The 25,665-nt window shown below is 50.6% G+C and overlaps 2 protein-coding genes across 7 annotated transcripts; both read right to left on the bottom strand.

Moving 5' to 3' along the window:
* On the bottom strand, positions 1-14,116 carry WFIKKN2 (WAP, follistatin/kazal, immunoglobulin, kunitz and netrin domain containing 2). 2 transcript variants are annotated; one of them, XM_072112768.1, is made up of 3 exons: positions 14,031-14,116; positions 1,793-1,908; positions 1-1,597 (listed from the first exon to the last, which is right to left on the bottom strand). In XM_072112768.1, the coding sequence occupies exons 2-3, from the start codon at positions 1,889-1,891 to the stop codon at positions 98-100; spliced, it is 1,599 nt and encodes a 532-aa protein (XP_071968869.1). In that variant the 5' UTR covers positions 1,892-1,908; positions 14,031-14,116; the 3' UTR covers positions 1-97. The 2 variants fall into 2 exon arrangements, with proteins under 2 accessions (XP_071968869.1, XP_071968868.1); XM_072112767.1 differs by having other exon boundaries at positions 1,793-2,266.
* LUC7L3 (LUC7 like 3 pre-mRNA splicing factor) lies at positions 13,611-25,454 on the bottom strand. Of its 5 annotated transcripts, XR_011847866.1 has the most exons (12): positions 25,271-25,452; positions 20,632-20,698; positions 20,383-20,422; positions 20,160-20,304; positions 19,940-20,014; positions 19,587-19,691; positions 18,873-19,034; positions 16,974-17,254; positions 16,587-16,741; positions 15,339-15,473; positions 15,157-15,239; positions 13,611-14,122 (listed from the first exon to the last, which is right to left on the bottom strand). XR_011847866.1 is itself a non-coding variant. In XM_072112771.1 (11 exons), the coding sequence occupies exons 1-10, from the start codon at positions 25,367-25,369 to the stop codon at positions 15,319-15,321; spliced, it is 1,281 nt and encodes a 426-aa protein (XP_071968872.1). In that variant the 5' UTR covers positions 25,370-25,454; the 3' UTR covers positions 13,611-14,122; positions 15,286-15,318. The 5 variants fall into 5 exon arrangements, 3 of the variants coding, with proteins under 3 accessions (XP_071968872.1, XP_071968871.1, XP_071968870.1); XR_011847865.1 differs by having other exon boundaries at positions 15,157-15,473; XM_072112771.1 differs by lacking the exon at positions 15,157-15,239 and having other exon boundaries at positions 15,286-15,473; positions 16,587-16,738; positions 25,271-25,454.
* Positions 25,455-25,665: the final 211 nt, after the last annotated feature.

The raw sequence follows: 25,665 nt of genomic DNA on the forward strand, positions 1-25,665 counted from the left end.
AACTACTACAATTGACCAGTAGACCTTTATTGTGATGAAGATGAGAAATATCAGATAAAACACGTTCCATTAGACATTATCATGTAGTTAGATTATGTCACTGCTGCCCTAGAATTTCCTTGAGGAGATCACAGGTCTTATTATGGATGACTTCCCGCAGTTTGCGGACGCGGCGGGCACTGGACATGCCTACAAAGCTGTGAGGCTGTAGCACGGCCATGCCATTCTGGGCATCTCCCATGATGATGAGTTGTCCGCTGACGGAGGTGATGTTGGGGCAGGGACAGCTCCAGTCCATGTTGAGGAGAGTGATTTCTAGCGGTTGCTTCGCCAAAAATTTCAGTCCCATTTTGTCATCCTTCAGGATTTCTTCCACGGAAACGAGAGCGTGTCCAGATTCTTGGTCCTCTGTCAACTCTACGATACGTCCAAGGATGGCAAAGTCACTTCTACAGAAACTAGTGACCAGCTTCTGCCGGGGCTTACACACCTTGCACTTTTGGTTTTTGGGGAAGGGACAGGACTCCTCACACATTTCTTTGCTCTCAAAGTTGTTCTCATTGCCCCCGCAGCCGCCATAAATGAATGACTGGCACTGATTCAGCAGCTTGTTGAAGGCCCACCTTGGCTCGTAGGCCTTGCACGGACCTTGGAGGGCTGGATAGTTACAGATGTTGACGGGGCCGTTCATACACGTCAGCATACACGACTCGTACGTCTCAAAATGATTCATATTACTGTTACAATTCCCATACACGAAGATGTAGCAGTTATTTTTCTTGGCGTCAAAGTACCACCGCGTCTGCTCCTCTCCGCAGTCTTCGCTGTCCGGTGGCTTTAGGCACTCATTCGTTGGAAAAAAAGTTTGGTTTCCAGATTTTTCCTTGGGAGGTTGCTCTTTGACAGACAAGGGGAAGTCGATCTTGATGATGCCACCTCTGTTTTTGGCTGTACACGTGTAGACTCCAGTGTCTTGCAGTTGTGTGTTATAGATAACCAGTTGGGCGATGTTGGTGACCACGATGTTGGCCACCACGTGGTTGGGCCGCATGACCATGTTCTCTTTCCCTTCCTTCTCCCATGTAATTTCTGGTTTGGGTTTTCCGATTACATCGCAATGAAAACTGACTGTGTCCCCGACGTTGACCACCTTGTGGGAGGGATTGCTCACTAGAGCTGGCGGAGCCATGTTGACAATGGCTGTCTCTGCCGATGGCATGGTTGGGTTGGCTGTGGTCTCTGATGGAAGAGGACTAGTGTGTGGCCAGGTAAGGTGATATTTGCATGTGACCACCGTTAACATGATCCCCTTGGCGCATGCTTCCGCATCCATGAAGCACTTGTTATAGTAGGTGAGGCCATCAGAGGCGCAGGTAAAACTTGGCTCCTTCTCGCATCTATCTTTGCATTTGCAAATGGGTTGACCGTCCCAAATGTCACATTGAGAACCTTGCTGGGTGCACATGAAGAGGTCACACGTAGCTTGTTTGGGCATCCCCACGGGACCCTTCCTTCCCTTCACATCCATGTATCGAGCCGCCACACAACTCTTGGCTCCACAGACGTTAGGACAACATTTTTCATACGTTTCGCATTCCTATAAAATAAATTTTAACATTATATGGACTATGTCATTCCAAAATTTGTCTATACAAGTTTTCACGACCCCGGATCAACTCCCTCAAAAAAGTTAAGGACACTATTTCATAATTATTCATCCCCCTCCTGTCATTCGGTAGCAGATGCTGGCACAGGTTCTCCACAACACTCATGTTCCGCATAGTGCACTCACCTGATCGGCCTCGCATTCTCGATGACAGGTGCTCTGGGCGTCCACCCATAGGTTTGGATTCATGTCATTGGGACATAAGCCGGCATGGGAGTACCTCATGTGCGGCACGGCTTGACCTTGCAGAAGTAAGAAGAGAAGAATCATAATTCGGGTTCCTGCAGCTTTTGTATCCATCCAGGGACTGGTGAACAGACAACGCATTTCGGTCTGGAGCCAAACGCTTGGTTCTACCCTTTTAACACGTAAAAAATTTTGGGGGAATAGAAGGACATAAATATTCCTGGAGCGCGCCTTCTGTTGTGCCTGCGATACAGCCGGCTCCGATCTGCTCTGGATTAAAACGTCTTTGATTCCCGGCTGGCAGCGCGTGTATATTTACAGTACAAATTATTCCTGTCGCTTCATTAATTAATTCGGGAAATCTTGATTTCATTACACAATACTTTTTTTGTCCAAGGTTCAGTCTGCGAATTTCTAGTGCGAAGAAAAAAAAGAAAATTTGGAAAGACTTAAAAGGATTCAGCTTGCGGCAACGTCCCCCCCCTCCCACTTTATTAATTGTTCTGTTTCACGGGTGAGCGCTTCTTAATTTATGTAATATGACGAAACGAAACACGACGACCGACCGGGAAATTATAGAAAAATATTTGAGTTTAATTGGAGGAGACGCGTTTACATAGGACTGCTCGTTATTAAGAATATTTGAAATTAAGAGCTTAGGACATTCCTCCGCGGCATTATACAACATAAGACCCTTGTGCTTTGTAAGATCCTAAAGGGAGGGAAAGTCCTAATGAATGTTCCGCCTTCCTAATCACTATTCTTACAGCCAGAATTTCTCTGTCTGATCCGATTAGCCAAAATCCGAAACACAGGCTGCTCACTGTCTCCGAAATGTGCTCGGCAACTGAGCTCGATACAGGGATACCGTTTCGGGTTTCTCAAAACATCACCCCAACTTCACGAGACTTTGAGAAATGATCACCGGTTCTGGATTTACAATGTATCAATGTTCTGTGGGAATCCATTGTGCTGGATAAAGCATTGTTCTTCACCAGATGCATCTGCATAGCTCCAGTCCCTGGGATGAGAAGCCTCGCATATGAATGGTCTCGCGAGGATTTAGCATTGGCAAGACACAGGGTTCAATTTTGCTAAATCTTCTATATGTCGTTGTAACATCTGCGCCATCCTCTGCCCATAACGTACAGAAGAAAATTCGCTGCGGACTGTGGTCTTTTACTTAGTTTGCATTCTGTCCTGCACTTGTCAGAACACTGCCTTACTTCACTCCTGGGGCTGCCTTTGATGATTTCCACCACCTCTGTCTCCTGTTGACTTTGTTCTGGGCTGCAGACGGTTAAGCTAGCTGTGATAGACTGTTGCCACTCACATTCCTCCTGACTGGATGTCAGGGAATTGGTCCAATCACTCTTTGGACATAGACTCTGATATCTTATAAGATGATTGGCTGCCTACTTCCCGTCCCTGCTATAAGTCATAATAATGTCCTAATACAAAAGATTTTTTCATTGGTAAAAACTGGTAAAACATAATAACTCTGTCACGGGTGCATCTGTGACATGGATCGCGGTCACACCCGTGCCCCTCTCCCGCTGATTGGCGCTGGCACTTATGGGTTTCCTTAAAGGCTGGCGGTTCCCAGGATTCCCTCCCGGATCTTTGAGCTATATGTTGAGAAGAGAAAGCTTCCTGTGCATTGCCTTAGTTCCTATCCCGTTTCTTGTTTCTGCTGATCTCCTGTTGCTGACCTCGAACTTGAACTTTGACCTTGCAACTCTGCTGCCTGCCCTGGCTACGTGCCTCTATCCCACTACGAGACTGCCCGCTAGTCGCACCTGTGGAACGACCTGGTGGCACCCTGCCACAGCAAGTCTATACCGCTTTGCGGCGGGCTCTGGTGAAGACCAGGTGCCACTTAGATTCTGGCCCCGGGTGTCAGCTAGTACCATCTCCAGCGATGGTCCAGAGGGTCCACTGACCCTGAACCCTGACAATGCAATCCGGCCATGGACCCCATCGATTCAGGCTGATATTTCCAGGGTGGTTGCCCAGCAGTCCCTGCAGATTGCTTCACATGGAGAACTACTTGGTCAAGTCACCGCTGCACTGCAACAATGGCACTACCTCTGAGCACCAGCATCTGGCTCCAACGACTACTCCTGCGGCGGTTCCTGCAACCTCTACCGTTACTCCTGCTTGTCTACCGGCGGAAGAAGCAAGGCGATCCCAAGCTGTGCAGGGGCTTTGTTACACAGTGCTCGCTGCACATAGAACTGATGCCATCACAGTTTTTCACCAAACACTCCAAGCTGTCATTCATTGTCAGTTTACTCTCCGGGAAAGCCCTGGCCTGGGCTACCCCTATAAGGGACAGAGACGATCCAGTCACAGCTGCCAATACTGCATTCCTGGCTGAATTCCGATCTGTATTCGAGGAACCCGCACAAGCCTCCTCAGCTGAAACGGCGCTGCTGAACTTACGTCAAGGTGACTCGTCCGTAGGCGAATACACTGTCAAGTTCCGCACCCTGGCTTGCGAGCTGACAGTTCCTGTACTCCTCGGTGTCGGTACCTACACTCCTGTGCAAGTCTCAGCCTTCTTGGACTCTTGACTTCTTGGTTCTGCAGGGAACTTTATGGATGCCACTCTGGTCTCCCGGCATCGCATTCAGGTGGTTCCTCTCGAGAAACCCCTATCCATATCTTCAGTCAATGGACAAATCTTGTCCGATCTGGTCCGGTACCGCACAGAACCACTTTCTCGTCAAGTTGGAGCTTTTCACAAAGAAAGACTGTTCTTCTATGTTTTGCCATGCTCCACCTCATCTCTTCTCTTAGGTCTTCCATGGCTGAAACTTCATGCCCTGGTCCTCAACTGGAAGACTGGGGAGGCCCTGCGTTGGGGTTCAGAATGTCACTCACGCTGCATGGTGACACCTCTACCCTTCCTGACTTCTTCTGTGTCTCCCAAGTCTCTGGAGGGTTTGCCAGCATGCTACCGGGACTTTGACAATGTTTTTTTCCAAAAAACAGGCAGAGAGACGACTCTCTCTGTTTTTGAGACGACTGCCATGTCCGAGTACATCAAAGAGAACCTGCAAAGAGGTTTCATACGCTGGTGCAGGATTCTTTTTTGTCACCAAAAACAACGGCTCTCTGCGTCCCTGCATAGACCATCTTGGTGCTTATAAATTCATCCGGATCTGCAAGGGTGACGAGTGGAGACGCCGTTTAATACTTTTGATGGCCACTTTGAATATCTAGTGATGCCATTTGGACTTTGCAATGCTCCTGCTGTCTTCCAGGAGTTTGTGAATTTCATTTTCAGGGATCTGCTGTACTCCTGTGTTATGGTTTACCTCGCTGATATCTTGGTCTTCTCTCCCGACCTCCAGACCCATCAGTCACACGTATGGCAAGTTCTTGGCCGTCTCCAGGCCAACCTTCTCTACAGTAAGTTGGAGAAATGTCAGTTTCACCAACGCAGCCTCCCATTCCTCGGCTATATAATTTCCAACAAGGGCCTTCAGATGGATTCTGATAGCTGTCTGCAGTGGCCATGCCCAGAAGGTCTACAAGCTATACTGAGGTTCCTGGGTTTCGCAAACTATTATTGGCAGTTTATTCTGCATTTCTCCACTCTGGTGTCTCCCATCGTGGCACTTACCAAGAAAGGTGTCAATCCCCGTGCCTGCCCCCCTGTGGCTAAAGAGGCGTTCTCCAGATTGAGGTCCGCTTTTGCCTCGGCTCCTGTTCTCACTAGGTCTGACACAGAGAAACCCTTTCACATTGAGGAGAATGCATCCTCCATAGGAGCTGGAGCTGTGCTCACCCGGAAAGTGCCTAAGGGCCAAACCCTCACATGTGGCTTCTTTTCTAGGACTTTTTCTCCTGCGGAGAGAAATTATTCCATTGGTGACAGAGAACTGTTAGCAATCAAACTTGCTCTGGAGGAATGGCGGTATCTACTGGAGGATGCTCTCCATCCCGTGTGTGTGTACACAAAAACCTCTTGTACCTCCAGACAGCCCAACAACGCCTGAATCCCAGGTAAGCCCATTGGTCGCTGTTCTTCTCTCGCTTCAACCTGCTGATCCATTTCCGTCCTGCGGACAACAATATCAAGTCTGATGCACTGTCCTGTGCTTCGGATGTTGATGGAGAGGAGCCAGTGCCTCGGCATATCATCTCTCCTGAACAACTTCGATGGATCTTCAACAGCTACCTCCCGGCAAGACGTACATCAGACCTTCTCTCTGGAAGAGGATTCTGTCTTGGGGACATTCTTCGCGTCTGGCTGGGCACACTATGGTGCAACGTTCCGTGGCCCTCATTTCCCGCTACTACTGGTGGCCAGATCTGGTCAAAGATGTCCGGGATTTCGTGGGATCCTTCTCTTCCTGTGCCCGTAACAAAGCTTCTCGTCTCAAACTGGCTGGACTGTTACTTCCGTTGCCGATACCCAGTCGCCAGTGGTCCCACGTGGCTATTGAATTTGTCACTGATCTGCCTCTCTCCTGTCAATACTGTCATTTGGGTGGTGACGGACCGGTTTTCCAAGATGTCCCATTTTGTTCCCCTTCCAGGTCTTCCGTCTTCTCCACGGCTTGCCAGTTTGTTCTTCAAGCATATTTTCCGGCTGCATGGACTTTCACTGCACATCGTGTCTGACCGAGGGATCCAGTTTGTGTCCAAGTTCTGGCATTCCCTGTGTAACCAGCTGTAAGTTAATCTGGACTTTTCTTCTGCCTACCACCCTCAGTCGAATGGTCAAGTAGAGAGGGTAAATCAGATTTTGGGCTGTTATTTCTGCCACTTTTTCTCTGCCCATCAAGATAACTGGGCTGATTTGCTTCCTTGGACTAAGTTTTCCTATAACTCCTTGGGCTCGGGGTCTGCTGGCGCAGCTCCGTTCTTTGCGGTCTACGGACGAATCCCTCTTCCGCTGTCCACTCCTTACGATGTTCTGGCGGTAGAGGATCTGGTGCAGGACCTTAAATCAATTTGGGATCAGACCCGTCAGTCTCTTCTCCGTGCCACAGACCGCACCAAGACTCAAGCTGACAAGAAGCGTAGGACTCCTCCTGTCTTCTCTCCAGGTGACAAGGTGTGGTTATCTTCCAGATATGTACGGATGAAGATACCAAGCTACAAGCTTGGTCCCCGCTTCCTCAGCCCCTTTGAAGTCATCAAGCGCATCAACCCTGTGGCCTACAAACTCCGCCTTCCTCCATCCATGCGCATGGCAAACTCCTTCCATATCTCCCTCCTAAAGCCTGTCATCTTGAACCACTAATCTCAACATTCTCCTCCTCCTGCGGTTGACTCCCCAGATGTCTATGAGGTTAAGGAGGTGCTGGACATGAAGACCGTGAGAGGTAAGCGGTTCTTCCTTGTAGACTGGAAAGGGTTCGGGATTGAGGAGAGATCCTGGGAGCCAGAAGAGAGCGAGAAGACCGTAGCCTTCTCCAGAGGTTTCTTGGGACCAAGAAGAGGGGGAGACCAAAGGGGGGGTACTGTCATGGGTGTCCCCGAGATCCATGTCACGGATAGCGGGCACACCCGTGGCCCTCTCCGTGGCACTGCCCCGGCCCCCGCTCCAAGCTCATCTCTCCACGTTCCCACAAGCGCGTCTCTGTTCCCTAGGCCGCGCACGCGTCAGCACTTTAAAGGGCCAGCACACCACTGATTGCCGCTGGTCACCTCCAGGTTTCCTTAAAGGCCGGCTGTTCCCAGGATTCCCTGCTGGATCTTTGAGCTTTATGCTGAGAAAAGAAACCTCACTGTGCCCCGCGTTTGTTCCTATCCCGTTCTATGTTTTCCGGTTCTGCCGATCTTGGGTTGCTCGGACCTGTATCCCATTATGAGACTGCCTGCTGTATCCTGTGGAACGACCTGGTGGTACCCTGCTGTAGCAAGTCCATCCCGCTTTGTGGCGGGCACTGGTGACGACCGGGTGCCACTTAGATTCCGTCAGCTAGACCACCTCCCGCGGTGGTCTAGCAACAGCTGAGTTAGTTGGAGCTTCGATCACTCAGACACTGGACACTTGGACTTGATGTGAAATGACTAAACACATCCACGAGTGTGAACAAAGAACCATAATCACCACGTGATATATAACCGCGCCTTTTATAAGACACCACTGGTCCGGCCCAGAAGATAAGACTCTGCCTTCAACCGGCTGAGATTCATAGCAGTCGGATACCTCGGTCACAGCTGAGATTCGTGGGAGTCGGATACTCCCGTCACAGCTGAGATTCATGGGAGTCGGATACTCCCGTCACAGCTGAGATTCATGGGAGTCGGATACTCCCGTCACAGCTGAGATTCATGGGAGTCAGATACCCCGGTCACAGCTGAGATTCATGGGAGTTGGATACTCCGATCACAGCTGAGATTCATGGGAGTTGGGTACTCCGGTCACAGCTAAGATTTGTTGGAGTCACATACTACTGTCACAGCTGAGATTCGTGGGAGTCAGATACTCCGGTCACAGCTAAGATTTGTTGGAGTCACATACTACTGTCACAGCTGAGATTCGTGGGAGTCACATACTACTGTCACAGCTGAGATTCGTGGGAGTCACATACTACTGTCACAGCTGAGATTTGTGGGAGTCTCCGGTCACAGCTGAGATTCGTGGGAGTTGGGTACTCCGGTCACAACTGAGATTCGTGGGAGTCGGATACTCCGGTCACAGCTGAGATTCGTGGGAGTCGGATACCCCGGTCACAGCTGAGATTCGTGGGAGTCGGATACCCCGGTCACAGCTGAGATTCATGGGAGTCGGATACCCCGGTCACAGCTGAGATTCGTGGGAGTCGGATACCCCGGTCACAGCTGAGATTTGTTGGAGTCACATACTACGGTCACAGCTGAGATTCGTGGGAGTCAGATACCCTGGTCACAACTGAGATTCGTGGGAGTCAGATACTCCGGTCACAGCTGAGATTCGTGGGAGTCGGGTACTCCTGTCACAGCTGAGATTCGTGGGAGTCGGGTACTCCGGTCACAACTGAGATTCGTGGGAGTCAGGTACTCCGGTCACAGCTGAGATTCGTGGGAGTCGGGTACTCCGGTCACAGCTGAGATTCATGGGAGTCGGATACTCCGGTCACAGCTGAGATTCATGGGAGTCGGATACTCCGGTCACAGCTGAGATTCATGAGAGTCGGGAACTCCGGTCACAGCCGAGATTTGTTGGAGTCACATACTCCAGTCACAGCTGAGATTCATGGGAGTCGGATACTCCGGTCACAGCTGAGATTCATGGGAGTCGGATACTCCGGTCACAGCTGAGATTCATGGGAGTCGGGTACTCCGGTCACAGCTGAGATTTGTTGGGAGTCACATACTACGGTCACAGCTGAGATTCATGGGAGTCGGATACTCCGCTCACAGCTGAGATTCATGGGAGTCGGATACTCCGCTCACAGCTGAGATTTTGGTATTACAGACTTAGGTCTAATCTGTTTCTTGACATAATCGCAGTCACAAGGTCCAAGAGCAGAAATAACTGTAATAAATATAGCTCAGGATTTATCAGCTCTTGGTCCCCATTATCCTCACTCACAATTTCCCTCGTCTACACAATATATGGTCACTGGTGGTGGAGGAGGCCCGGGAGACCACCCTGGGAAGGCCACAGACCCTCCACCTCCGACAACTATGGGAGCTTAACCCCAACCACATACATGACTTGTAATGGTGCGGAGATGAGGATCTGGAGGAGCTGCCCCCCTGTAGCACCTGTTTAGGAGGATATCACTTGCTTATATACACTGCAGATCAAAATTAGAGAACAATGTCTGATCACTTGATTTTCTTCAATAATGTCATCTCCATTGCTGAACATGTGATGGATGTACGGGGTCTCCAGGTCACTAGAACAGGGATCTACACAATTACCAAAGTAGCAACATAAAACCTTCATTATATAAAAACGTGATGATGATAATTAGAGAACAGCAATGACTGGAGCCCAGAGAGAGACTAATGACATGTCCTGCAGGTCCCAGCAGTCACCAATCAGAAGGGACAGCACAGGACCTCAACTCTGGTGCAGGACCTCACTAGTCTATCAAACGGCTCTGCTGGGATCTGCTCCCCTCTTCTTCCAGTCTCTTCCTCAGTTCGGGTTTTCTAATGGGTTTAGATCGGGACTCGAGGCTGTGGACATTTCATTGTTTCAATGTTTTCTGCTTTACCCGTTTTCTATGTGACGGGAGGTATTGTCCTGAATAAAAATTGCTGCTGATTGAGTAATGATGAAATGAAGGAACCGCGTGTTGTAGAAGGTTCTGATACTTGTAGTCCCTCTGCCATGTAGCTGTATGAGAGGTCCTGCTGCAGAAAACATTCCCCAAACCCTGACACTTCCTCCACCGCCTGTCACTGACTTCTTTGCACACTTTGGGTTCAGTTTTTCCTCATTTTGTCTATGAACAAAATTTTTTCCAACAGATCCAAATAGATCGCACACAACCTGCTCCTCAGCAAAGGAGAGTGCAGCCTTTTTATCCATTCTTATAACGAGAGGTTTGGTCACTGCACAGTCAGTGTTCAGTCTCTTAAACGTGGAGACACCGTATGACGGGACAGATCCTTCCCCCTGGTCAGGGCTGAACTGGCGGCAATTCCAGCTGCAGTGATGAAACTTTTCCCCATGGAGAGAAAGATGGAATATTTTAGAAATCAGACACTCGGAACAACTTCTCTTGCTGTGGCTGATGGGGTCTCCCTGCTCCCGGAGGGTTTCACTCACATTTACACAAAGTATAAATCCATAAAGGACACACAATGACCTGGACATTCAGGAAATTGTGTGTTCTCTCATTTTGATCTCAATTTGTTTGTCCTTGAAGGGTTATTCTCATTTCAATAAGTAAATTGCTATTGTTTGAATAATGAAAAGTTATACAAAATTTCCAATATAATCATTTGTGTTTTCTGACCGCCTATTGTTCCCTATGGTTCCTTTGCTCCACCTATTGTTCCCCGTGCTTCCTTTGCCCCGCCTATTGTTCCCTGTGCTTCCTTTGCCCCGCCTATTGTTCCCTGTGCTTCCTTTGCCCCGCCTATTGTTCCCTGTGCTTCCTTTGCCCCGCCTATTGTTCCCTGTGCTTCCTTTGCTGATGAGGACAGGGCTGGGGGACAATCTGTCAGGATTAAGTAACAATCACACCCCTGGACACTTTACAAGGAGGCTGGTGCTTGGCATCATTGTTTCTCTTCTGTTACCCATGGTTATCTCTAGAGAAACACGTGCAGTCATCATTGCACTGCACAAAACTGGCCGAACAGGGAAGAGTAGCGCAGCGAGAAAGATGTCACCTCAGTCACCAATCTATCCCATCATCCAGGAATCCAAGGAGAGAGGCTCCATTGTTACCAAAAAGGCTCCAGGAGCCCAAGAAGGACCAGCAAGCGCCAGGAGCGTCTCTTACAAGTGTCTCAGCTTGGGGATGGGGCTCCCAGCATCGCAGAGCTCAGGAATGGCAGCAGCAGGTGTGAGGCATCTGCACGCACTGTGACACTGCCGAGACTCCTGGAGCAAGGCCTGGTGTCCAGGAGGGCAGCACAGAAGCCACTTCTCTCCAGAAACCATCAGGGACAGACGGATATTCTGCAGGAGGTGCAGGGAGTGGACGCTGAGGACTGGGGGACAGACGGATATTCTGCAGGAGGTGCAGGGAGTGGACGGCTGAGGACTGGGGGAAAGGCATTGTCTCTGATGAATCCCCTTTCTGATTGTTGGGAGCAGACAAGGTGAGCGATGCCCCCGTCCTGTCTCCTGCACCTGTAAAGCTCCTGCAGCCATTCATGTGGGGGGGGGGGGCCGCTTCTCAGCCAAGGGAATCGCCTAAAAACACCTCCATGAATAAAGAATGGAGCAGAATGTCCTCCAGGAGCCGCTTCTCCCAACCCTCCAGGAGCAGATGGTGATGAGCAATGCCTCCTCCAGCATGATGGAGCACCCGCCATAAAGGGGAGAACTAAATGGATCAGGGGACAGAACACAGAGATTCTGGGTCCATGGCCCGGGAACAGAACACAGAGATTCTGGGTCCATGGCCCGGGAACAGAACACAGAGATTCTGGGTCCATGGCCCCGGGAACAGAACACAGAGATTCTGGGTCCATGGCCCCGGGAACAGAACACAGAGATTCTGGGTCCATGGCCCGGAAACTCCCCGGATCTTATCCCATTAAGAACTTGTGGTCAATCATCAGGAGACGGAGGACAAACAAAACCCAACACATTGTGACAGAATGCAGCAGTGATTGTGCAGGAATGGACGGCGATCAGTCAGGATCTGGTGCAGGAGGTGACTGAGAGCTGCCAGAGGGAAGTGCAGAGGTCCTGAAGAAGAAGGAGAGGTCCTGCAGATAATGACTGGCTGCAGTAACTCCTCCCACCTGACAATAAAAGCTTCTGCTCCCCATAATATGATTGCACTTGTATCTCTGTATGTGATAAACATCTGACAGACCAGAGGGACACATCATGTGACAGGAGGAGATTTGTGTCATTCTCACAACTTATGGCCAGGACTGTACATGGTTCCTTTTCTCAGGGTCACAAATTTGAGTCTATCAGACTCACTGCAATAGTAAGCCTGTTACAACTTTATTCCATGCAGAGGGAATGTCTCAATACAGGGAGCACAGAGCACAGCAGTGTGAGGTCTGATTACACATCTCTCCAGGGACAATACATAACACTGGCTGCAGAGAGCACAGAGCACAGCAGTGTGAGGTCTGCTTACACATCTCTCCAGGGACAATACATAACACTGGCTGCAGAGAGCACAGAGCACAGCAGTGTGAGGTCTGATTACACATCTCTCCAGGGACAATACATAACACTGGCTGCAGAGAGCACAGAGCACAGCAGTGTGAGGTCTGATTACACATCTCTCCAGGGACAATACATAACACTGGCTGCAGGGAGCACAGAGCACAGCAGTGTGAGGTCTGATTACACATCTCTCCAGGGACAATACATAATACTGGCTGCTGTGTGTATAGTATATACAAATGAAAATTTCCTTAAAGGGCACCTACCACCACGAATCTACCTATAAAAGGTAGATCGGGTGGTAGGTGGATGTATGGGACGTGAGGATAGCCCTTTTTAGAGCTAATCCTCACGTCCCCGCTAGCGTAGCATAAACTTTATTGCCTTGATATGTAAATTTTATTAAGCGGCTACTGGGGCGTGGAGTAGCCGGACACGAGGCTACACGGCGCGGCTACTCCACGCCTCAGTAGCCGCTTTCCCCGCCTACCCTGTGATCTTCGGCGCGCAGCTCCTGGCAGCTGCGCAGTAACTCCGGCCTCGTTCCCGAGATCGCGCATCCTCGGGCTCCGAGCGCAGGCCCGAGGATGCGCGATCTCGGGAACGAGGCCGGAGTTACTGCGCATGCGCAGAACTCCGGCTTCTCGGACGAGGGCGCGCAGCTGCCAGGAGCTGCGCGCCGAAGATCACAGGGTAGGCGGGGAAAGCGGCTACTGAGGCGTGGAGTAGCCGTGCCGTGTAGCCTCGTGTCCGGCTACTCCACGCCCCAGTAGCCGCTTAATAAAATTTACATATCAAGGCAATAAAGTTTATGCTACGCTAGCGGGGACGTGAGGATTAGCTCTAAAAAGGGCTATCCTCACGTCCCATACATCCACCTACCACCCGATCTACCTTTATAGGTAGATTCGTGGTGGTAGGTGCCCTTTAATATATCAGTTTTGCCTCACCCCCAAAAAATAAAAATTAGTTCAAAAGACACCAAAAAAATAAACAGTAACAAGTTTATTTGAAAAAAAAGCAAGTAACAACAGAGCACATTTACATCAGAATTTAGAAGATGCTTTTATTGGATGTTCTATTACTACTTGTAAATAATAAAAAATAAAAAAAAGTGAACTTCACAAACATTTATTATGTTGCTTTTTTTTCCCCTCTCCCTCCCGAGTCCGGAAAAAAAAAAACTGAGCATTTTTCTCTATCAGTAAGACAGGCTGGGGGAGGGTGGGGGGGGGTGGCCTGTGCCTGGGGGGTGTGAAATAACCCGAACATACAACCTCTAGAGAGGGAATTACTTCAGCTCTTAACTTAAGAACCAGCTACAATTTTTTTTTTGTGTGTGTATTTTTTTTTTAATCTTTTTTGGTGTTTTTTTTTTTTTTTTAAATTTTCAATACAGGTTTCTGTCACCTCATATAAAGTAGATCTTCGATTAAGACATCCTGTGGGAGGTGGAGGAGGTGCAGGAGAGGAGGCCGAGCTCGATTCGTCTTCAGTCCTATCTGGTAAAATTCGCAGAGAGATAGAAATAAGAAAAAAAAACAAAACAAATTACTTCCTAGTAAAACTGGATCAATTCGTTAATGCACACGCCTCACATCTGGGCCTACAGCCCCTCCCCCTGGACCCTAACGCCTCCTCATGCAAAGTCATCTACAACGGGAAAAGCCACTCAGCCGGGAATCTCCCTGCGCTTTTCCCCCCCTGTAGAAGCCGCCGCTGCCTGGGTGACCGCGTCCTGCGCTCCTACTCCGTAGGGAAAATTGGAAAGACATACCTCGGTATAAGCTTGCACTGAATGTAACATGGACCCATTTATTTTTGCATTTTAAAACCTTTTATAGCATTTTGTATTAATGACATCACTGCATCCCTCGAAAGAAAAACGGCCAAAACTGTTAAATCCGTCAGTTTTTTTTTTAAAAAATACACAGAAAAGAGATAGAATAAAAACAAAAACAAAAAAAAAACACATCTTGTGGCTTTGCTTGGAAGACAAAGACAGAATAAAAAAAAAAAAAAATAATAATGACACAAATTTTTTTGTTACTTATCTATGAATGCAAAGGCTACATAGTAACAGTGTGGTAGAGAAAGCAGTACCTGTGCAGAGTACCTGATTAGTAAGACTCAATCCTTGATTTTTAATTTGGCTTTTTTTCATGGGGGCCCACGCCAACGCTGAGTGAGGTATGGCAGAGAGGTGAAACTTATTTCGTAAGCCCTACACTTCCAGCAATCCAATGAGTCACACAACACAAGGCAAACAAAAAGCTACAAATTTAGCAGATAGAATTCGGTGGGTTTTTTTTTTTTTTTTTTTTTAAACGCCAGCCAAAAAATTTCTATTCATTTTGGGTTTGTTATTATGTAACAATAAATGCGCCTGGTAAATATAAGATCTACGGCTATACATGTGCTGGAGAGATGTTAGACAGATTGTACAAGACATGTGGTAAGAGGCGCAGTGATTGAGGCTGGACGGGGGCGGAGAGGGGGGGGGGGGGGTCACTACAAATACAGAAAATAGGAATACCTCCACATATTCTGCAGGTACTGAGCTTCCCCTTTGCTTCTTGCAGCGCGCTCTTCGTCTTACTTACGCTGCACCGTTACATTCTAGCAAAACATAAGAGCTATGGAAAGTGAGGCACTAAGCACTTACCTCCGACTGATCAGAGGTCAAATCAGATCAGTTTTAATTGGACTGAGTGTCACCTTCAGATTTTACGCCCTCGTTGGCCCCATTCACTGAGGCCTGTGACGACATTTCCTTCGAGTCGGATTTGCGAGATTCGCTCTGTCCGTCTCGGCTGCTCGACTTGCTGCTTTTTTTGTCGTCGGATCTTCTTTCTGGAGGAGAAAGGGAAAGGAGTTTAACTACAGCCCCTGACGAAGGTGATAGGACTTATTATAGCAGGGGCTGGACTACAAAGCTCAGCATTCCCCGTTGATATTGGCCTCAATTTGTCCACAGCAGTGACCTAGGCGCCAGTGTGTGACCACAGCCAATCAATCAAAAATTTCAAATGCAGTGAAATTGGTAGGAAAAAAAAAAACCAACCCCCCCCCCCACATATTTACACCATTTTCTCGTGAGTTATTTTTTCCTCCGGCTTTCACTGTGCCCCCCCACTCCCAACCAGGATGAAGAATTATACACTTAGCACACGGAGATACTGATGTGTGCCCCCTCTGCCAGTGTCTGCTCTTTTAGCTTATGTCCCTGGCTTTTAAGGGAAAAAAAAAAAAAGGCTTTAAAAATTGTGCAAATGAATCTGAGGGGCTTCAGGTTCCATAAACACAAATAGAGCCCTCAGGGTCATTTGCATAATTAAAAAAAAAATTTGTAAAAACCAGGGAATAAGAAGCTATAAGAGAGATCCTGCCAGAGGGGGCGCACACCAGTATGTCAGTGCTTGGTTTACAATCCGTCAGCCTGGTGGTAGATGTACTTTAAGTCCGTATGATCACGAGGATACGAAATGTTTATAGGATTTCTTGTGTTTTAATACATTAAATTTTTTTTTTTTTTTTGCAGGATGAGCTGACATTTTCTTCGATTCAGCTCTTGTGCACTTTTTATATTCGGCAAAACGGCAATCATCAAAACTAGGAGATGACCCGGGAGACCTGGAGGACTGCAAGACCACATTCACATGATGCTGAAGCAGGACCTTCGCTGCAGAATGGAGAGAATAATCCCACAATGAACTTCAGCAAATGACCTCTATGGATACAAGTCCCTTGATACATCTCAGATGGTCTGTCTTGGGAGATCAAGATGGATTCAGCAGAGATGTCAGTGCAATTATTGGTATGAAGGAAGAGACGGGAACAGGAAGAGAGTTCAGAACAGTAAACCCCTTCTTTAGCCCAAACCAGACAGGGTGGAATTTACCCAACATGTGTGTTCAGCCAAGGTCCTGCCTCCACAGACAACACATAGGGATTCAGAGGACAAACCTTTTTCCTTTGACCGTCTGTCTCTGTCCCGGCTTCGGCTTCTGTGTTTGGAGGATTTATGTTCTCTGCTTTTTGATCGTCTCTTGTCTCTGCTGCGGGACCGGTGCTTCCGCTCTGTTCTGTTGTGACTTCTGCTGCGCTGACGTTCTCTGCTTCTAAGAAGAAAGTGTGAGCCGATGAGTTTAGAGAGAAAAGAAGTAATAACAGATGAAGCATGAAAGTGCCGCATGAAGCAGGTGACTAGCGGCAAATACACCAGCAGGAGACAACTGCGCAAAGCACTAAATGCTTTCTTTACAGAGATGGATTTGTGTCAGTATTTTATGTCATCTCCCTGGTGACACCACACGACCCGTCACGAAGCATCTACCCCTCCTCTCGTCTTACCTGCTTCTCCTCCTCTCTCTGCTGCGCGACCTCTTGTGGTCACGTGACCGGCTACTCCTCCTCTCGGACGCTCGGCTTGAGTTGCGGCTGCGGGAGCGGCTTCTTTTGCGCTTGTCTCGGTCACGGTTTCTGTCTTTTTCTCGCTCTTCGTCCTCCCTGCGCCGCTTCTTTTCCTTTTCCTCCTTCTCCCGTTCCTTCTCTTTTTCTCGCTCTTTATCTTCTTTCTCCTTTTTTAACTTGTCGTCCCTCTCGGGCTCATCTGTCTTTTTCCTTAGTTTTTCCTATATAAATAAAATTAGGGTAAAAAATTTTTTTTTTTTAAAAACCAATTACTCCAAAAACTAAAAAATCTAAAAATGTGCTGTGGAATACAACTGGGCTTCATGATATATTAACGTGTTACAAAAAACCCCACTATCTTAAAGGGAACCTGTAAGGGGCAACTCGTGACTCTAAACCAACTACAGGTCCTTGTGGATCAAAAGGTTTAGTGTCCCTAATCTCCCATGGCCCCTATAAAAATGAAAGTCCAACAAGGGGCTTGAGACTCCTCTGGAGATCTTAGGCCTTTGTAATGCTCCCAGGAGTCACTGAGCGCGTGCAGAAACAACTGCCCCGAGGCGCGTGCAGAAACAACTGCCCCGAGGCGCGTGCAGAAACAACTGCCCCGAGGCGCGTGCAGAAACAACTGCCCCGAGGCGCGTGCAGAAACAACTGCCCCGAGGCGCGTGCAGAAACAACTGCCCCGAGGCGCGTGCAGAAACAACTGCCCCGAGGCGCGTGCAGAAACAACTGCCCCGAGGCGCGTGCAGAAACAACTGCCCCGAGGCGCGTGCAGAAACAACTGCCCCGAGGCGCGTGCAGAAACAACTGCCCCGAGGCGCGTGCAGAAACAACTGCCCCGAGGCGCGTGCAGAAACAACTGCCCCGAGGCGCGTGCAGAAACAACTGCCCCGAGGCGCGTGCAGAAACAACTGCCCCGAGCTCGGGTCCAAGCTAAATTACCATATGGTTTTTTTTCCAAGACAAATATTTCCCGATTTTGGACACTAGACCATTGGTCCATAAAGAACCATCAGTGATATAGTGACCACTACTGATAGCTTCCCTCGGAAATAGTATCACCACTAGTACAATATATATATATATATATACATATACACACACACACACACACAATTTTATTCTATACATCTCTGGTTTACTCCCAACCCCATGAGTGGGAAGCTGCAGAGATGGTGCAGGACGTCAGCACCTCACACCATGGGGCACCTCACGCCAACCCTGGGGCTCATTCTCAGAATTTGTAGAGTTCTCAGAGGTCGGACTCCTAGACATGAACATATAAATGTCTAGTAGTGCCCGCAGCCAGCACTAGCATCATCTTCATAGTCTTACACTGTACAAGGAATTGTCAGAAGATGTTTTACTGCCCTCTACTGGTAAAACTTGGAATATAAAAGCAGAAGTATTAAAAGGGGTTGTCCGACCGCATTAAAAAAAAAAAAAACAAAAAAAAAACTTATTGGTGGCCCGGAGGGGGCTGGTTTTAGAAGGAAAAAAAAAAACATTTACCTTCGCTGTCCCTCCTGTCGTCCCACCCTGCCATTACTCATGTCCGTGCCCCATGTAAGCCAACGGGCACAGAAGGCGCGCTACGTTCAGCTTCTGATACATGATACAACACTGGGTATAGGGATGGGTGAGAATGCGGCTTCCGTGCCCTTTTACATAGGGCATGGACTGCAGTGATGACAGTGCAGGACACCGGGAGGCAACACGGAAGTAAATGTTTAATTTTTTTTAACCAGCCCCCTTCCTGGCACCAATAGGTTTTTTTATGCTATCGGACAACCCCTTTAATTGAAACTCCTTACTAGCAGGTAACGAGGCTCTCACCTTTAACTCCTCCACCGTGTTCTTTATTTTGGCGTAGCCCATGTGCTGTTTCCCCATAAGATGGTCGTCTACTCTGGACTGCGCGTCTCCTACAATAAGGAAGGCTCCGCACACCTCACACACCTCCATCTGCTTCTCCTGGGCAGCAAAGCTTTCAATTGTCTGTGGAAAATATTAAAGGTTTTCAATATAAATACAAAACTTCATGTAATAAAATTGCCCACCTCCTGGTGCCACTAGCTATTCACATCCCTCGTGTTCTCAGCCATCATCTGTAATAAGACATGGTCCAAGGCATCATGCACATGGTTGTACAGGCGGTCCCCTACTTAAGGACACCTGACTTACAGACACCTAGCTAAAGACGGACCCCTGTGACCTCTCTGGATGTTACTATAGTCCCCGGCTGCAATGATCAGCTGTCAGGTGTATGTAATGAAGCTTTATTCATAATCCTTGGTTCCATTACACCAAAAAAAAAATGTTGAAACTCCAATTGTCAAAAATTTTTGTCTGGGACTACAATTATAAAAGTTACAGTTTCGACTTACAAATTCAACTTAAACCTATGGAACCTATATTGTACGTAACCCGTGGACTGCCTGTATATGGGGCTGCAGAGAGCCTTAGTGGTGTATTGTGCACGGTTGCTGTGAGTGTGAAACATGAAGCAGACACGTGAGAGACGCCAGGTCCTCCGCACCCATCACTCACCGACGTTGTAGACTTGAGAAGTTCTCGCTCTTCTTTTAGCTGTTCCACAAGTTTCATCACGCCCTGAGCTTCTTCTACTTTCCCTTCTGTGCCAAGCTCCTCAATCTGCAGAGAGGACATCGACCATGAGTACAGAACCTTGTGAGCCATGAGTACAGAACCTGTAGAGTCTTGTGAAGGATTACAGAGGTCGGGACAGGGGAGAAGATACAGATAATATGGGGTCCTAGAGGTCAGACCCTCAGGAGGGAGGGGGACTGTACGTCCTTCTGCATGGGGCACTGTTTACAATCCGTTATGGCAATTACAACACTGAACAGCCGGGATAATAGTGAAGCGCTGGGGGCTCTTACCTGTAGCAGCAAGCCTTCAATTTTATCAGTCAGCACCTGGATCTTCTCCTCGTTCTTCCCTGTGGGCCCTACAGACTGTGAGAGACAGAGAATGACTGCGCAGCAGAGACCCCCCAGAGGGGATGAGACCCCCCCAATGACCCCCCGTGTACATGTGCAGCAGCAGATGGGGGCAGTCTATGGAGGACGATGCTCCCGGCCGCCCGGTACAGATACTCACACCAGACGCTTGCTGATTCTGGGACAGCGCCAGGCGTGCGTGGCCCCTGCGGATGCGGCGCTCCACCTCGGCGAGTAAGCTCTGTAAGTATCGCAGGAATTCCCGCTCATATCCGACCTTCAGGTACCGCGAGCTTTTCTCATACCTTAACAGCACAAAAAGAAGGTGAGGCGGCAGCAGCGACAAACAGCAGCACAATAGCTGTAGGTAGGAGAGGACTCACTGCTTCCGGAGGTTCTCATCATGGATCTTCTCACAGGGACCTGCACAACACACAAGAGTCAGGGACCCCCTAAGGACAAGTACCCCCCATGTACCAAGTACAGACCCCCCAATGCTGCCCCCGAGAGGCACAAATATATAACCAATTATCTTCCCAACACGCCCCAGTGTGTTCTCCAGAGGTTCCCATAATTCCCTGCAGCAGACAGAACGGACGTACAGACGCCCCCCCCCCCAATCTGTTACTTACCCAGATCCGACCTGGTGTTAGTGAAGAGCTCGGCAGGACAGAACTCACACAGATAGTACTTGCAGACCTGCAGGGACACAAGACATGAGGATGACTACATGGCGGTACAGAGGCCAGGACCCCCATCCAGCCCCCGATCCCCCAATTACCAAAGCCAACCCCCCCCCCCCCAAATCCTGCCCAAGATAACCAAGGCCAGGCTCCCCACATCCTGCCCCCGATTACCAAGGCCAGGCTCCCCACATCCTGCCCCCGATTACCAAGGCCAGGCTCCCCCCACGTCCAGCCCCCTATTACCAAGGCCAGGCTCCCCACATCCTGCCCCCGATTACCAAGGCCAGGCTCCCCACATCCTGCCCCCGATTACCAAGGCCAGGCTCCCCACATCCTGCCCCCGATTACCAAGGCCAGGCTCCCCACATCCTGCCCCCGATTACCAAGGCCAGGCTCCCCCACGTCCCGCCCCCCATTACCAAGGCCAGGCTCCCCCACGTCCAGCCCCCTATTACCAAGGCCAGGCTCCCCACATCCTGCCCCCGATTACCAAGGCCAGGCTCCCCACATCCTGCCCCCGATTACCAAGGCCAGGCTCCCCACATCCTGCCCCCCATTACCAAGGCCAGGCTCCCCCACGTCCCGCCCCCCATTACCAAGGCCAGGCTCCCCCACGTCCAGCCCCCTATTACCAAGGCCAGGCTCCCCACATCCTGCCCCCGATTACCAAGGCCAGGCTCCCCCACGTCCAGCCCCCTATTACCAAGGCCAGGCTCCCCACATCCTGCCCCCGATTACCAAGGCCAGGCTCCCCCACGTCCAGCCCCCTATTACCAAGGCCAGGCTCCCCCACATGCCGCCCCCCGATTACCAAGGCCAGGCTCCCCCACATGCCGCCCCCCGATTACCAAGGCCAGGCTCCCTCACGTCCAGCCCCCTATTACCAAGGCCAGGCTCCCTCACGTCCAGCCCCCTATTACCAAGGCCAGGCTCCCTCACGTCCAGCCCCCTATTACCAAGGCCAGGCTCCCCCACATGCCGCCCCCCTATTACCAAGGCCAGGCTCCCTCACGTCCAGACCCCTATTACCAAGGCCAGGCTCCCTCACGTCCAGCCCCCTATTACCAAGGCCAGGCTCCCTCACGTCCAGCCCCCTATTACCAAGGCCAGGCTCCCCCACATGCCGCCCCCCTATTACCAAGGCCAGGCTCCCTCACGTCCAGACCCCTATTACCAAGGCCAGGCTCCCTCACGTCCAGCCCCCTATTACCAAGGCCAGGCTCCCCCACATGCTGCCCCCCGATTACCAAGGCCAGGCTCCCTCACGTCCAGACCCCTATTACCAAGGCCAGGCTCCCTCACGTCCAGACCCCTATTACCAAGGCCAGGCTCCCCCACATGCCGCCCCCTATTACCAAGGCCAGGCTCCCCACATCCTGCCCCCGATTACCAAGGCCAGGCTCCCCCACGTCCAGCCCCCTATTACCAAGGCCAGGCTCCCCCACATGCCGCCCCCCGATTACCAAGGCCAGGCTCCCCCACATGCCGCCCCCCGATTACCAAGGCCAGGCTCCCTCACGTCCAGCCCCCTATTACCAAGGCCAGGCTCCCTCACGTCCAGCCCCCTATTACCAAGGCCAGGCTCCCTCACGTCCAGCCCCCTATTACCAAGGCCAGGCTCCCCCACATGCCGCCCCCCTATTACCAAGGCCAGGCTCCCTCACGTCCAGACCCCTATTACCAAGGCCAGGCTCCCTCACGTCCAGACCCCTATTACCAAGGCCAGGCTCCCTCACGTCCAGACCCCTATTACCAAGGCCAGGCTCCCTCACGTCCAGCCCCCTATTACCAAGGCCAGGCTCCCCCACATGCTGCCCCCCGATTACCAAGGCCAGGCTCCCTCACGTCCAGACCCCTATTACCAAGGCCAGGCTCCCCCACATGCCGCCCCCCGATTACAAAGGCCAGGCTCCCCCACATGCCGCCCCCCGATTACCAAGGCCAGGCTCCCCACATCCTGCCCCCGATTACCAAGGCCAGGCTCCCCACATCCTGCCCCCGATTACCAAGGCCAGGCTCCCCACATCCTGCCCCCGATTACCAAGGCCAGGCTCCCCCACATGCCGCCCCGCGATTACCAAGGCCAGGCTCCCTCACGTCCAGCCCCCTATTACCAAGGCCAGGCTCCCCCACATGCCGCCCCCCGATTACAAAGGCCAGGCTCCCCCACATGCCGCCCCCCGATTACCAAGGCCAGGCTCCCCACATCCTGCCCCCGATTACCAAGGCCAGGCTCCCCACATCCCGCCCCCGATTACCAAGGCCAGGCTCCCCCACGTCCCGCCCCCCATTACCAAGGCCAGGCTCCCTCACGTCCAGCCCCCCCATTACCAAGGCCAGGCTCCCTCACGTCCAGCCCCCTATTACCAAGGCCAGGCTCCCCCACGTCCAGCCCCCTATTACCAAGGCCAGGCTCCCCCACGTCCAGCCCCCCATTACCAAGGCCAGGCTCCCCCACGTCCAGCCCCCTATTACCAAGGCCAGGCTCCCCCTCACCCCAGTTACAGAGTAATCACTAAATTAAATGGGTAGCTACAATGGGTGGGATCCAGGGCCAGTAATCAGGGAGGTCCGGGCACAGGCCAGACACTACATCTAGCAGCATAGGACACCCTGATGTCCTGGAGGAGTCATTACCATCCCCCAAACAGATGAGCCCCTCGAAACTCCATCCTATAAATATCCGGGATTACGCTGCAAATGTCAGGGGATCAGCGCCCAGGACCTGGCACCAGTACCGAGAGGAACCCGGACCCGACAGTCACAGGGGTGACCAAGACAACGAGACCCAACAAGCTGCACAGGGAGTGCAAACACAGAGGCGGAGAGGCAGGGCACTGCTGGGAGGTGTAGTCCCACACACAGCCAGAGAGGAAGGGCACCGCTGGGAGGTGTAGTCCCACACACAGCCAGAGAGGCAGGGCACTGCTGGGAGGTGTAGTCCCCCACACAGCCAGAGAGGCAGTAATAAGAAAATAATAGATCCTGTATTCCAGAGCTGCACTCACTATTCTGCGGCTGGTGCAGTCACTGTGTACATACATGACATTACTTATCCTGTACTGATCCTGAGTTACATCCTGTATTATACACAGAGCTGCACTCACTATTCTGCTGCTGGTGCAGTCACTGTACATACATGACATTACTTATCCTGTACTGATCCTGAGTTACACCCTCTATTATACCCCAGAGCTGCACTCACTATTCTGCTGCTGGTGCAGTCACTGTGTACATACATGACATTACTTATCCTGTACTGATCCTGAGTTACATCCTGTATTATACTCCAGAGCTGCACTCACTATTCTGCTGCTGGTGCAGTGACTGTGTACATACATGACATTACTTATCCTGTACTGATCCTGAGTTACATCCTGTATTATACCCTAGAGCTGCACTCACTATTCTGCTGCTGGTGCAGTCACTGTGTACATACATGACATTACTTATCCTGTACTGATCCTGAGTTACATCCTGTATTATACTCCAGAGCTGCACTCACTATTCTGCTGCTGGTGCAGTCACTGTGTACATACATGACATTACTTATCCTGTACTGATCCTGAGTTACATCCTGTATTATACTCCAGAGCTGCACTCACTATTCTGCTGCTGGTGCAGTCACTGTGTACATACATGACATTACTTATCCTGTACTGATCCTGAGTTACATCCTGTATTATACCCCAGAGCTGCACTCACTATTCTGCTGCTGGTGCAGTCACTGTGTACATACATGACATTACTTATCCTGTACTGATCCTGAGTTACATCCTGTATTATACCCCAGAGCTGCACTCACTGTTCTGCTGCTGGTGCAGTCACTGTGTACATACATGACATTACTTATCCTGTACTGATCCTGAGTTACATCCTGTATTATACTCCAGAGCTGCACTCACTATTCTGCTGCTGGTGCAGTCACTGTGTACATACATGACATTACTTATCCTGTACTGATCCTGAGTTACATCCTGTATTATACCCCAGAGCTGCACTCACTATTCTGCTGCTGGTGCAGTCACTGTGTACATACATGACATTACTTATCCTGTACTGATCCTGAGTTACATCCTGTATTATACTCCAGAGCTGCACTCACTATTCTGCTGCTGGTGCAGTCACTGTGTACATACATGACATTACTTATCCTGTACTGATCCTGAGTTACATCCTGTATTATACCCCAGAGCTGCACTCACTATTCTGCTGCTGGTGCAGTCACTGTGTACATACATGACATTACTTATCCTGTACTGATCCTGAGTTACATCCTGTATTATACCCCAGAGCTGCACTCACTATTCTGCTGCTGGTGCAGTCACTGTGTACATGACATTACTTCTCCTGTATTATACCCCGGAGCTGCGCTCAGTTCCCGGCATGCAATGCTGTGGAGCAGTTGCCTGGTGACCGCTATGTGCAGTCGGGTCGGGCGGTGGAGCACAGGAGGCCGCGCTGCAGTATTATAACCCTCTCGCTGCCTGGCGTTAACCCCTCCGCCCCCACGTGCCCCGCGTCCCTCTCCTCACAGCCGGCACAGGCCTCTTCCCCCCGCTCCTCCCCGGGCTGCGGCACTTACACTGTCGTCATCCCAGCGGACGTTGCTCCTCTTCTCATCCGGCGCCAGGTTCCGGTCCCGGCCCATGAGCTCATCCAGGAGCTGAGCGGCGGATAACATGATGGCGGCGACGTGTCCGGAGCCTCTCAGCACCGCGCGCACCAGCAAAATGGCGGCAGCGAGGAAGGAGACACCCACAATGCACCGCGCAGCCTCCGCAGACACGCCCACCGCCAACCGCCTAACACGCGGCCCCGCCCCTACACTAGTGATTCATGTAGAGAGCCCCGCCCACCCAACGCATCCCTATAACCTCCATCATCCAGCACTATAACCTCCACTATCCATCACTATAACCCCAATCATCCAGGACTATAACCTCCACCATCCAGCACTATAACCTCCACTATCCATCA

The sequence above is a fragment of the Engystomops pustulosus genome, chromosome 6 (genome assembly GCF_040894005.1).
Source record: "Engystomops pustulosus chromosome 6, aEngPut4.maternal, whole genome shotgun sequence".
Lineage (NCBI taxonomy): Eukaryota > Metazoa > Chordata > Amphibia > Anura > Leptodactylidae > Engystomops > Engystomops pustulosus.

What these genes read in the sequence shown, in the direction of transcription:
- LUC7L3 (XM_072112770.1), bottom strand. Translation starts at nt 25,369, where the DNA reads ATGTTATCCGCCGCTCAGCTCCTGGATGAGCTCATGGGCCGGGACCGG. An exon ending in TAACACCAGGTCGGATCTGG is followed by an intron (nt 20,423 to 20,631) that starts GTAAGTAACAGA and finishes TGTGTTGTGCAG; the next exon opens with GTCCCTGTGAGAAGATCCAT. An exon ending in GATGAGAACCTCCGGAAGCA is followed by an intron (nt 20,305 to 20,382) that starts GTGAGTCCTCTC and finishes TGTGCTGTTAAG; the next exon opens with GTATGAGAAAAGCTCGCGGT.
- WFIKKN2 (XM_072112767.1), bottom strand. Translation starts at nt 1,993, where the DNA reads ATGCGTTGTCTGTTCACCAGTCCCTGGATGGATACAAAAGCTGCAGGA. An exon ending in GAGAATGCGAGGCCGATCAG is followed by an intron (nt 1,598 to 1,792) that starts GTGAGTGCACTA and finishes TTTATTTTATAG; the next exon opens with GAATGCGAAACGTATGAAAA.